This window comes from Pelecanus crispus, chromosome 12 (assembly GCF_030463565.1).
Source record: "Pelecanus crispus isolate bPelCri1 chromosome 12, bPelCri1.pri, whole genome shotgun sequence".
Lineage (NCBI taxonomy): Eukaryota > Metazoa > Chordata > Aves > Pelecaniformes > Pelecanidae > Pelecanus > Pelecanus crispus.
In genome coordinates this window covers 9,194,699-9,207,488 of record NC_134654.1, presented here as the reverse complement: position 1 = coordinate 9,207,488, position 12,790 = coordinate 9,194,699, and the positions used below count along the sequence as shown (strand labels likewise).

The following is a 12,790-nucleotide window of genomic DNA, read 5'->3' as shown; positions in this document are numbered from 1 at the left end:
CCGTGACAAACTGCTTACAGACATCTCAGTGTGAAGTCTTAGGATCTAGTGCTTAGGCAGGACACAGCCTCCACACAGGCCTGGGGAGATCTGGTCTTGGGTGAGAGGCTGGGAAATAACCACATGCCTCTAAATACCTTTGGGAGCAGCTCCACTGCTCTGGACATTGTGGCTGGCCTGGTTTACTGCTCGGAGACAAACGGATGAGCTCGAGCCAGGATGCTGCCTGTTCTGAGTGAGGAAGGACTTGCAGAGATTCTCAAAAAACAGTTAGGAGAAGGCAGGCAGAGGAGGATGGGGACTGACATGGCACTGCTGGTGACAGCTGGTGCCGCTGCCTGCTGCTACATTTTTCATAGAGAATTTCTCATGAGGAACAGCCCTTTCTCTTTCAAGACTTACTTCAGGAGTGACTGCACAGCCCAGTTTGCCCCCAGAGTTTGCCCATGGCCTCAGCAGAGAGGAAGGGGACATTACCAGTCTAGACAAGGGCAGATTATTGGTATTAAATGGGGACCCAGTGGAGGAATTAAGCACTTACCAGCAGTGTGTGTGTGTATATGCTGTGATTCAGCTCTTTGTAGGTTGTCCCACTCCATCCCTGCCCCATTTTGGAGGGAAGTGCTGTGAGGCCCATTCCTTGCTGGGCATGAAATATGGTGTAAACACTCAGTGGCTGTGATCTTCCTGCAGCTGCTGTGGTTAACAGCGATGTGGTCTCTTGGATAATTGCACAGGTCAGGCTTTGCTCCCCTGGGGTTTAAAAAATGTAGCAGAAATACAGCCTTATTTCTTAAAAAGAGTCATTTAATGGAGATTCACGTTCAGCCTCAGGCCTCACAGCATGAGTGCCGGCTTCCATGCAGACTGCAGAGCGCTGATGCCCTGATCTCAGCTGCTGTACGTGCAACCCGAGTTTAGCTGGTATTCACCACCATGCATGGCTGTCAGGTCAACCTGTTTTGTGGTGCACCCCTCCCACGCTGGCACAAGGTGTTTGGAAAGGCAGAAGCTGCTCAGGGCAGCAGCAGAGCATTGAACGCACCCTGGGCATGGAGCAGTCTTGGCAGGATGTGCCAGGCAGGGAGCTGTGCTGTGCAGAGCTGCCTGTGGTATGCTGAAGAAAGGAGCCTCTGCTCCTGTGCAGGGTGATAAATCATTTAAAGAGGGTGATGACAGGCACCACAGATGGGGCTATTCCTCAGCCTCCCCCCCAGGGAAATGGTCCATGCTCCAGGTTCAAGGTCAGGTTTATCACAGGGCTTTGCTGGAGCAGAAGGAGAAGGAAACGTGATTTTGATCATTTGTGGTTTCTTTGAAAATTGGCGGAGCCCTGTGTGTACTTTTAGTGTCATTCCCAGCCAGACAATAACTCCAGAGCCCCAAACCCACACTTCCCAAACGCTGCTCCAGGCATGTGGAGCAGCACTTGACTCTCCACTGCTGAGTTGGCTTGTCCACATGGACTGATTCTCCTGCAGCCAGGCTAGTGTGAGCGAGGATGAGGGAGACACAGATGCTTGGGGGTAGCATCACCTCCTTTACACTGTGGCTATCTTCACATCTTCGTGATGGAGAAACAGGCATTTTATGTGCAAGTCATCTGCCTGCCATAGGTCTCTGCTGTGGGGTGATGTGGGTGGCACCTGGAGGTGTCACGTTTTCTCCATTCAGTCTAGAACATTAACAGCTTTCTCTGGTCAGATCTTAGTCTCGGGCTGTCTTATGGATGGCTGGGCTGGGTAGAGGTGTTACTCCTCAAGGATGCCCCAGGGTGCCGGAGCTGGCTTCGCCCCAGCAGAGCCAGTGGCACAGACACGCTGACGGCGCTGGAGTGATACCAGCTGGCAGCAGGGCTTGGGCTGCCCACGGGCTCGCAGGGCAGAGACAGCAGCCACTGCTCACTGTGACTGTTGCATCCCAGGGAAGCGGTGGCAGCGTGTACCCCACCACACAGCATCCCGCAGTGCTACTGGGCCTGTAGTTGGCCTCATGGCTGAGGCTTTGCCAGACCGGCTGGCTCAGCTTGGAGCCCATAAAAGCCCCCCAGCCCAAGCCAGCAAAATGCTCTATCAGCCTAAATGTCTCCGCTCATGCTTCAGAGTGATGCCTGAGCAGCTCTGAGCCTGCCTTCCCACTGGCAGAGGTAAGATGTCCCGTCCCGCCTCTGTCCCATTCCACCACAGCTCAAGCCTTCAACATAGGAAGACACTGAAAATTAAGAGCAGGAGAACAGGCTTGAAGCTATCATGGTGTACATACAATTCAACTAAGTTACCTTGGCTGTGTTTTAGGGACTGCTGCTCCCATGTGCTGAGTGATTTTGGGGACCAAACTCACAGAAACTGAAATTAAACAGCTGTTGTGTAGGGAAGACTGAGTTCTGGTAGAAGCATTCAGTTTTCATTGCCTTTTACAATAGAGCTTTGGAGAAGCAGTTATGGTATCAAGCCATCACTCTGTTCTTTATTTAAAAAAAAAAAAATCAAATTAAAGAAAAGCAAACCAGAACTCCCCAAATATAAACTAGATAATTCAGAAACGTTGCTGCTGGTCTGCAAGACTTTCTCCAAGAACCAGATACCTCCTTGTGATGCTGCAGCCAGGAGAAGGGCACTCAGGGGAAGTGCAAAGCTTGGTCTTTCAGGGTGCAGAGACCAAACAAGTGTATAGGCACAAGTTGCATAGCACTGCAGCGTGTCAAGCTGGGATATTGCTGAGCTTTTTATGTGGTACCAGCACAACAGGCTGGTTCTTTGCTGTTCCCTCTTAATGTTGATGTTGTTGACCTGGGTTGCCTGTTGGAAAAAACATCCCCTGCTTTATTTCTTGCATTGGTGTGCGCCTATAATCTCTTTATTTCCTTGCCATTCATGTAGAAAACAAGGGAGCAGAGAAGGAGGCAGGGACCCGGAGCTGCCTGATGTGTGTGAAGACGAAGCTACATCCTGAAGCTGCCTGGCTGTCGCAGGCTGGTTGCTCGCGTGCTGCTGCTGTTGTACCCATCGTGGTGTTGTCTAGCACACATCTGCCCTCACCGCCAAGTCCAGGGCCTGCAAAGCAAAAAAAAAAAACAAACCCTAAAATGGACCAACCCAGAAAAACAGAAAGGAGGAACAGAGCGGCAATAAGGAGAAGAGCGAGTCCTCAGGCAGCGCAGCTGGCAGAGGGCTGGCTTGGCCTGCTGCATTCCTCGTGCGAGGTGTCCATGCGCTCCTCCCTGTGTGCCTTGCTCTCCACTTGTGCTTCACGTGTGGGCTTTGTAGTTGGGTGTCTTGGCCAATGAATGTCATTTTATTTGTAACACAGCAAACCAAACATTGTCTCGTGGGTCATTCACCCCGGAGACTTTTACCTTGCTTTTTTGCATTCTCTATTTCAAGCATTGGGGAAAAACAATGACATGGGAGCCAGGTTTTATATCAGAGGGCAACTGTTTTATTTAATGCACAGGTAAAGCACTTCTGTATACCAGGACACATCCTGCTCCTGTTGGAGTGGACAGCAAAATTTCTATGGATATCGGTTAAATGAGGATGAGATCTCTCACTCACTCTCTATGCCTTTCTTTCTCTTTTTTTTTTCCTTCTCCTCTTATCCCTCAGTTTTGCACAGTGTAAATCCTGCCAGCTTTGATGGCTTTAGTCAGAGCAGCGTTGTAAAATAGAACAACTACACAATATTCCGTGTAATGTGTAATGAGCCTTTGAACATCATAGAGATCTGGAGCACTGGGATATGCTGTTACACGGAATGGCTTAGTGCACCAAGGACATCCGCTAACCAAGTGTGCTCTTCCCAGAGAGCTGGCATTGCACTCCATCAGCTGCACCCGGTCCTGTGCACACAGACCTTGTTCTCAAAGCTGAAAAGAAGCGGCAGGTTTTGGGTTTATTTTATTTAAGGGTGATTTATTTTCTTTCCCTCGCTCATCTCTTAGCTCCTTTAAAATTATGTACTTGATGCTTTTAAACTTCAGCTTCCTGATAAATGACCCAAACTGGGAGAGCTCCTTAAGATGGAAGATGTTGGTGGAGGGTTTCTAGACTAAGGAAAGCTACAGAACACAAATGAGATCAAAACTTGATCTTTTGGGGGTTTTAAGGCTTTAATTTTTAATTTTATTTTAAGATTTTTTAATTTTTATGCATGTGCTGATGCTGCTATTTTATCCATAGATTGCTTCTAAACTTGGTATTAGAAGCTTCATCTCTACAGACAACAGGTGAGAGATTGCACTTAAAAGGGCAAATGGAGCTATTTCAGTGGCCGTTGACTGTACGGACTGTGAATATAATCAGGAATTTCACTCTTGCAGTCAGAGAGTAAAAACCAGTGACATCAATCCGTCAAAATATATGTCAATATTTTCCCTTGAGCTTTATGGGATCTGAATATGCCCCTGGGAAACCAGTGGGATTGGATTCTTATTTTATAGTACTTAAATAAAGGACACTTAAATTTGGTTCCTACATAATCATCTTACTGTCTTTTTTTTTTTTAGGTTAATCCTGAGGGCTTGGGACTTTTTCCCCTAATTTTTCGTGCAAGGGGATACGTGTACGAGGATGGTCGGTAGCGACTGGTATACAGGTGTTCCCGTTCTGTCTACTGCAATCTAGTTTGGTGGTTCCCAATGTTTTTCTAATGGGGTTTTGCTGCCGGTGCCTTCTGCTCCCTGCCCCCAGCCTGCCACCTCCCCTCGCTCGTCTTCAGCCACCTCGGTGGGATGCCCAGAAGCAGTCGCCAGCCTGGGCTCTGCCCCGCGTCTTGCCTGTAAATATTGGCAAATTGGGAAATAGTATTACAGCTAATGTATTTTATTAAGGACAGCTTTAATTTTTAAAGCAGGCAGAGGGATTATATCCTGTAAAGGTTACTGCTCTGGCCCGTGCTCTGCATCCCTCACATCCAGATGGTAAACCCTGCCTGCATTTGTGCGTCTGCCTGCACCAACTGCGCGCTCAGCATCCTCCGAGGGCCTGTGGTTCTGCTTCAGCTCTGTGCCGTGATACGTCCCGCGGGTTGGCGCGCTCGAGCGCGTGCTTGGGCTCTGCTGCCTTGTACTGAAGATTTAAGCACCCACTGGAAGGGAGTGAAAATGGAGATGGGGACTTGGCGAGGCTGAGAGCGCAGTGGGGGCTCTGCAAACGTGGGAGGAGGGACTGGCCAGGAGGGGATGGTCGCTATGTGGGAACTGCTCTGCGCTGGGGACAAAGCGCTGGCGTGCCACCAGGTCCTGCTGTGTACCAGGGGCTGAGCTGAGCAGCCCCAGGGAAACGGTAGGAGCAAACTCTCTGTCCTCTGGTTTGCGGAAAAATGGGCTCTCTCCAGCTGGTGTCCCCGGGGCTGGCAGTGGTGGAGCTCTGCCGCAGCAGGGCCAGGCTGCTGGCAGTGGGGAGGATGGCTGCGATGCCGGGTGAGCCCCCAGCCTGCACAGAGGGATGATCTCAGGACAAGCTCGCGTCTTGGGAAGTTGCCTTAGCTCTGGGAGAAAAGGGAGTACTGGTAATCCTTATCCCCATGGGACTTCTGAGGTCTTGGCAACACTTAGGTGGTGCTCAAAGAGCTCTAAGAGTGCAAACGGGGAGTTACGTGTTGTCTTTCTAATATATGGTAAAAATAATTTGGGGATGGAGAGACACTTTGCTAATCTAGCTAGTTGTAGTGGTTGTTCTAGTAATGCCCAAGGCGGTGGGAGCTAGTGGGTCACGGCTGCAGGAAAGCTGCTCTCAGCCTCGATTAACGTGACCAAACAAATGGTCATTTACAAATTAGCTCTGTGTCGTGTTCCTTTAGTGGTAGCTGAAGCGCCTCTTCAGTTTTGGAGGGGAATGGGGGAAATGGGTGGTTTTTATGATTATACCAAAATCTACTTTGAAAAAATTGCCCTTTTTGTTGAAGGAAGTCCTTCTGGAGCTGTTTCCACAGGTCCAGGGAGCAACCAGAACTGTACAGCTGAGCTTGTGTCATACTTTGTTCCTCCAGCAAATCTGCCAGCCTTGTGGGTCTTTCCTTTATACCTCCAGAAACCATCTGTATCATGTCGCAGACAGCAGCCTGAAAACTTGCATGAAATGAAATGAAAAAGGTGCACTAGCAGCAAGGGAAACACTCAGATCTATTCAAAGGCTTGGTAGGACTCCTACAAAAATATGCTCTACTTCTCACTTAGCTGAAATGAAATCCTTGCTTGTTTACGTGCATGTTAGGGCAGCTCAGAGCAACGCTGTTTCTGCTCTGAAGAAAGGAAGAGACTAAGGAGACAGTATTTATTTAAAAATATCTCCAGCAAGCCAACCCTTTTATCCATTCAGGAAAATCATTCTCTTTAGCTGGATAGCTAAATACTTTTCTTGCTTCTCTTTATGAACGAGGGGATGGAGTTTGGCGTGGCAGGGCTCCTCCGAGCAGCGAGAAGAGCTGACGTGGGCACAGTCTGATGCTTTTGTATGTGCTCTGTATTTTTCCCCTCCAAATCCTCACTTGCCTGTGCTATTCCTGGAGCACCGGCATCCTGTGAAAAGAAATACTGGGATGGTCTGAACTGTGCTTGCTGGGCTCTGCATCCCGGGAGGTCTCCTTTTCCCCACTGCGTGATGGCGTTTCCAGCTCAGGGATGGGCCCAGATTGAGAGATCTTGAAGGAAATTTCTCTTTTGGGGAAATTGCTCATCTTTTTGATCTCCAGGAGGTTGATTTCTCTGTCTTGCTCAATTAATACTTCTAGGCCTTCAGTTTGGGAAGTAGTGCTAAGTAAAAATCCTGGTTTAGTCTCTCCTGACTGGCACAAAGGAATACTGCAGTGAATATCTTGAACCATTTGGGCAGGAATACATTGCTATGAATGTCACACTTGCAAATAAATGAGGTTTTCAGATCTTTAATGATGTATTGCAGCATGTGAATGGATGCATGGATAACCCCTCATGGTGTTTATAACACCGCCTCCCCCAGCTGTGCCTGTGCAGGGGCTCTGAGTGGTGTTTTTTCCAGTGATGTATCCGTGATAAACCGCAGCGTGGGCAGACATGGTGTAGCCGCATGATTTAGTCCTGGAGCCGGAGCAGGTCTATGGAGTGGGTGTGCAGAAGAGACAGGGTATCTGTAGCGACCCTGTGCTTGGGTGTTTCCAGGTGTCCGTGCTGCTGGAGGCGGAAGGAAGACCTGGAAGTTTTGGCTGCAGCACCATCTCTCCAGCCCGATCCATGTAGGAGCCTGTGCTCACAAGAGAAACTAAATCACCTGCAGCAGTAAGTGTGACTGGGCTGTGATTTTTTTTTTTTATTTTTTCAGTGCCTTGAGACACAAGAAGCAAGCTTCACAGCAAAAGACTGGGCTTTGTGAAAGATCAAGTGCCACACATGTCTTTGACATGTTTTCTTTATCATCATTTCAAGGGTGGATAGGTCAGGCCCGTCCTTTGCGGGTCACGGTGGCATCAGTTACGTGTCTTGTTTGTGTCATGTCTGGGGCCAACATCTCCTGTCCGGATGGTGGTTCACTTTTTGCACCTTGCAGGTTGCAGGCTAGGGAAATCTTTGAGTTTCAGAGCTGAAAGTGCACCTGGAGATTTGTGCCGAGGGAGCACTGCAGGTCGGTTGCAGATTTGCAGGTGCCGGGGCTGCAGCCTGCCTTTGGCACCAGCACTGGCTGCAGAGAGGCTGGGGGGGTTGGAGATGGAAAATGTGGCAGCTTTAGGTATCTTCTTGCATGTCCCCTGAGATACACCATGGGGGGAACACCTGATAAGTACAGGGTCTCTGGCGAGCCCAGCATGCTCCTGCCCCTGTGCCCCATCCTGTGCCTGCCTGTCCCCTTCTGCAGGTCTTCATCTCCCCTGCTACGTGCCAGAATACGTGCTCCCAAGGTGAGCAAAATGGTGCAAATACACCTAGAGCTCCTTGCAGTGTGGCGTTGCTAACCCAAGCTGTGTTGTTTGGGGGTCCTAGGGAGAGTGGTTTGACAAATGCTGCCCTGTAATTCCTCTGTATTCCTGGGGAATAAAATGGGGAAGGCGGGAACAGCTGGTGGTCGGGCAGCATCAGGGTTGGTCGTGGGAAAGCCGATTCTGTGTATGGCTGCATCGGAAGGGAGCCCGGTGGGGGGACAGCATAGCTGCTCCATGCAAAATGAATTGCAGCTCAATGAAATGACTCCCAGAACAGGGTTTAATTCCTTATTTATTGCCAGACTTGCAGGAGGGAGCTGATGGGAGGAATTTTGTGTTCCTTCAGCACAGTTCCATATGTGTGAAGTGTTCAAAAAACGGGTAGATGTGGCACTTCAGGACAGGGTTTAGTCTAGTCTACCCTTGACTGGCTTAGAGTAGACTTGGTAGTGTTAGGTTAATGGTTGGACTGGATGATCTTAAAGGTCTTTTCCAACCTAAACGATTCTATGATTCTATATCCCAAAGCCATCAGCAGTGCTGCGGCAGGGGCTGAAGAAGGTTTTTCTCCATTTCTGTGGTGCGTGGCTGGGGGAGCTCATTTGCTCTTTCTGGTTCAGTGCTTTCCTTCTCACATCTTGCCCAAGAAAACGAGGAGCTTTGTCCCACCAGCCACAGGTACTGGCTCTCTAAGGGTCCTGGCTGTCCTCACTGGCCCTCGGAGCCCCTCATCCCCCAACGTCCCGTAGCTGGTGCTTTGGGCTTTTTTACACCAAGTAGAGCAATCAAGTATGTGAGAAACTGTTGCATGATTGCAAGTTATCCTTTGATGGTGCAGCTGATGCAAGGGCTTCAGAACAAACACAGCAAGGACTGTTGTCTCTTCAGTGTTGTCTCTGGGCAGCCTGGCTGTGTGAGTTAAAAGAATCATTTATGGTCTTGGACACCTTCATCAGTGACTTCCAGGAGTAGAGCCCACATCTTCAGTGATTTGCTAGCTGCTCAGTATTATTGTTCTGCTACAATAAAAGATGGTCCTTCTTTGGGAACAGCAATCTCACCTTTGTGTCGGATGGCCATAGCAGGGAAAGCAGGCTCCTTTCTGCCCCGAGGGGATGGGGATCTCAGTAAATGTAAAAACCTTTCCAAAGGGAGGAGGACTGTGCTGCAGTGCTGGGGGGTCCTGCTGAGAGCATGAGCATGTCAGGTGTCCAGCAGGAATACTGGAGACTGGAAAGCAGATAGTGGGGGTTTTGTGTGTATATATAACTTAGTTTGGGTACCAAACTTCTCCACTTTACCAGGGCACATTTACAGTGACGTTTGCTAGGCAAAGCAATGAAAGGGATTTCTTTTCTGGCCCAGAGCCTCCTACAGAACACCATGCTCTGATCAGGTCCCTCCCAACCTGAATTAACCTGGATTATCCCATGACCCTGTTACTCTGAACGCAGCCTTCCATGGGATGAGGGAAGGCAAGGAGCTTGAGAGCTAGTCGCTGCCTTTCACCTTCCTTTCCTGAAGAAAAGCCATGTATGCTCAGAGTCGCTGCTAGCAGACACCCAGGCCCTCAGTCAGTAACCACAAGCCATCAGTCAAAGCGTTCCAAAAACATAGTGTAAATTAAAGAAAAAATAAATTGCAACTTTTGAAGATAAAATTTGGATCCTCAGTGCCGTAATTTTGCTGCTGTTTCTGATTTATAGGCCTGTTCTGTTAGTATTTAAGTCTCTTGTTATACTTGATGTTAAATATATGACTCTGTATGTACTCTGCTATAATTCAAGCATGATATATATGCACTCAGCACTGTAATGGCACGTGGCCGTTACGCTGTAAATATGTACCATGAATAGAGAGGCTATTTTTTGCATGCTTTTGTACTCTAGAACTGAAGAGAAAATGACAATAAAGTCCACAGAAATGACACTTGGCGTAAGTGCGGTTCCTGACGCAGCACTGGCTGCTGGCTCTCGCGTGCTCTCTGTTGTTCAAGCCCTCTCTGTGCTGTTAGCTACAGCAAAGAGGTGCTTACAGGGTTTCCACCGCTTCTTTTGTCCCTGCCCTTTCCCTGTTGGCCTTTTCCCTGGACGAAGAGGCTCAGGGACTCCTCATGCTTCGGTGCCACATCACCAGCTGTTACAGCATCTTGCTGTAACGTGACCTGGGAAGTTGTCTTGCCTTTATTGCACTTGCTTCCAAAGAAACGTGCAATTTGCTTTGAAAAAGAGGAGGTGGCCTGGGCAAGAGCTAACTCTGCACAGTTGTGGAAACCACAGCAAAACCTGAGCTTGTCTGGTGCCACTGTGCCGGAGCTGGGCAGGACTGGCTGCTTGATTCTGCGGACCTTCCTCCAGGTGAGGCATACAGAGGCACCGTGCTCTTCTCTTTCCTGTAATACTGAAAAAGAAAAAAAAAAAAAAAAAAGGTGAAGGCATCATCTCATCACCTGTCATTAACATTCTGCCCAAACAGACACATGATGGGCCAAATAACCGCTGATGCTAAACATGCCCATTAATTCACGGGTATATAAGTTGCTAGCACCCTCTGAGTCTGAATGTAAAAGGCCCCATGGTACAAAGTGCTTGTAGTGAACTGGCTCTAGGGTCTCGTCTGCTCACCGAGATGCCCTGGGCTTGCTTTATTCTCCTGATGCCTTCGCAGCCTGTTCCCAAGTACCGCCATGAGCTGCCCAAGAGGAACCGAGTCCCCCTGAACACAAGGGAACAGCTGGGCTGGGTGTCCCCTAAACCAGCCCATCGCTTGGGTGGCACAGTACTCGGTCCCGTTGGTTAAGCAAACCAGACTTGGCTTCTCGTTCCCATGAGCTGATTTTTTTTGGCTTCACAGTCAAGGGACAGAAATGGGGAGACCAAAACCCTTCCAACCGGGGATGGTCTCCCATGCAGGTCCAGGTCCTGGGCTGTGCCTGGACAGCAAAAGTAAATGGAAAAAGAAGAAACTTGGATACATTGTATCCTGAAGCGTGTTTTCCCAGTAGAGCTGGGCTGTTTGCTGTTGTGGTGTCGGGAGGGGACGCAGTGGGGGTGACCTCTCAGTTTTGCTGGATGACCCACGTTGTTTCTAGGTGGGCTTTGCCATTTCTCCGCTTTGGCAAAGTGTCCAAGTGTGGGTGTGGCTTTGGAAACCCCTGACCTCCTTTTCCTCACTCCCAGAAGAAAGCAGGAGCCCACTTTGTGCCCTGAGCCAGTTGTCTGCTGGGAAACTCATCCCATCACAGAAACATCCCTGTCTGAGCCGATCCTCGCCTCTCCCCTGAGAGCCAGCAGAGGATAACGAGGCACGTCTGTGCTTCCAATCAGGATATTACAGCTTCATTTTCCCCTTCTGCTTGCAGCAGACTGCACACCGGAATGATGACTGGTATTTCCCAGCAAACCACACTAAGACAAAAACCTGCTATTTATTTTGCAAACAATGAGCAAAAAGCACTTTGTGGCCCCGATACTTGTAACGCAGGATATAGTAATTACCATGTCTTAGGTGCAGCCCCAATTAAAATAGAGAGAAGTTTTGCTTGAATTTTATAAGCCATGCAGCTTTATTTCTCACCTGGCAATGTTTATTCCTAAGAAGTCCAGTTGTTGCATTTTTGTTAAGGGAATGACCCTCTCCGGTGGGGCGATGAGGATGGATGGCTGTGGCTCTCCCAAAATCCTGGCAGAAATGGCTGGGGCTTGGTCGCTGCAAGGGCACGGGCTGACTCGGCACTGGAAAGGAGGGGGACAAGCTCCATCACCAGCTCCCGCGGGCTCAGGGCAGCCGCTGAACATCACTTTAAACTTTTATCTTCCTTTTCTTTTTCTCCCAGCTGGGTTTCCTAGCTTGTTTCTGGCACACCAACGCCAAATCAGTGACCAAAGAACTGAAACCCCTTTTGGGGCTGGGTCATTCGGTGCTGCAGCGATCCCGACTGGCAGAGCCTTAGCAGGTAAGGAAGGTACCGTGTTGCTTTGTGCTATCGGAGGAGCGATTCGTGTGATAAGCTCAGAAAAACATGCCCAGATGTGCCCCAGTGCCATAGTACCGGGGCTGAACCCACTGTAATCGGCACCGCAAAAGGAAGGAAAACCGCTCTGTAAGAGGGACCGGCAGATGCTTGGGTGGGCAAATGGGGACATCAAGGACTTGTTAATGCACGAGTACTTTTGCTGGATTAATGCTATCGCCCACTCCCACGCCGTGTGGATTAACACCCCAGTGTTTTGTCAGGGAGTAAATAAAATATTGAAATCACATAACTGCTTGTTCCCCAGGGATACATGTCCCGGCCCCACCTCAGTGGGTCACATCGCTGCCGCCATCGTGCATCCAGCCCTGAGACGTGGTCGGTGACGTGTCCCAGGCCAGTAAATGCCCCCAGGGTTTACGGTCATGTTAGGGTCTTGCTGGGAACTCGATTTGGGGTTTGATCCAGCCAGGTAAATGGCTTGAAAGCTGCTCCCCGTCATTTTCTCTTAAATGGGCTGTGTTTCAAAATGGATTTCTTGAGCAATAAATTATAATTTAGTGCTGCTTATAATATTCATTAAGAACTTACTTCTGCTGTAGCATTACACCAAATACTAATTATTAGAAATTAAGGTGACAAGAGGGAATAATATTCTGAATTGTGTAAGTAGGAGTAATAACAGCCCGGGAGGGATAAGCAAGGCAAAGCAGCAGGATAATTTCCTTTCTGCAGGGAAATGAGAGGTGATAAAATCCCCAGAAGCAGCCATACAGGAGCCACGGCTGCCCAGGCAGAGGGTATGCAGTGAGGTGCTGGGCTGGGGAGCTGCCGCAGGGAAGGGGACAAAAATAATCAGAGGTGCTGGTGGGTGTGAGAACAGCAAGCGGACAGGTCGCAGGCATGGGACCATCATGTCCAAAGTGT

General features: G+C 49.2%; 1 protein-coding gene across 2 annotated transcripts in view; it reads left to right on the top strand.

Moving 5' to 3' along the window:
• Window positions 1-2,952, top strand: part of CAMKK1 (calcium/calmodulin dependent protein kinase kinase 1) — a 61,899-nt gene extending 58,947 nt beyond the window's left edge. For both annotated transcript variants that reach the window (XM_009477611.2, XM_075719530.1), the window contains one exon: window positions 2,880-2,952. In XM_009477611.2, the coding sequence (XP_009475886.1) occupies window positions 2,880-2,952 (73 nt within the window). The remainder of the gene's footprint in view (window positions 1-2,879) is intronic.
• The last annotated feature ends 9,838 nt before the right edge of the window (window positions 2,953-12,790 follow it).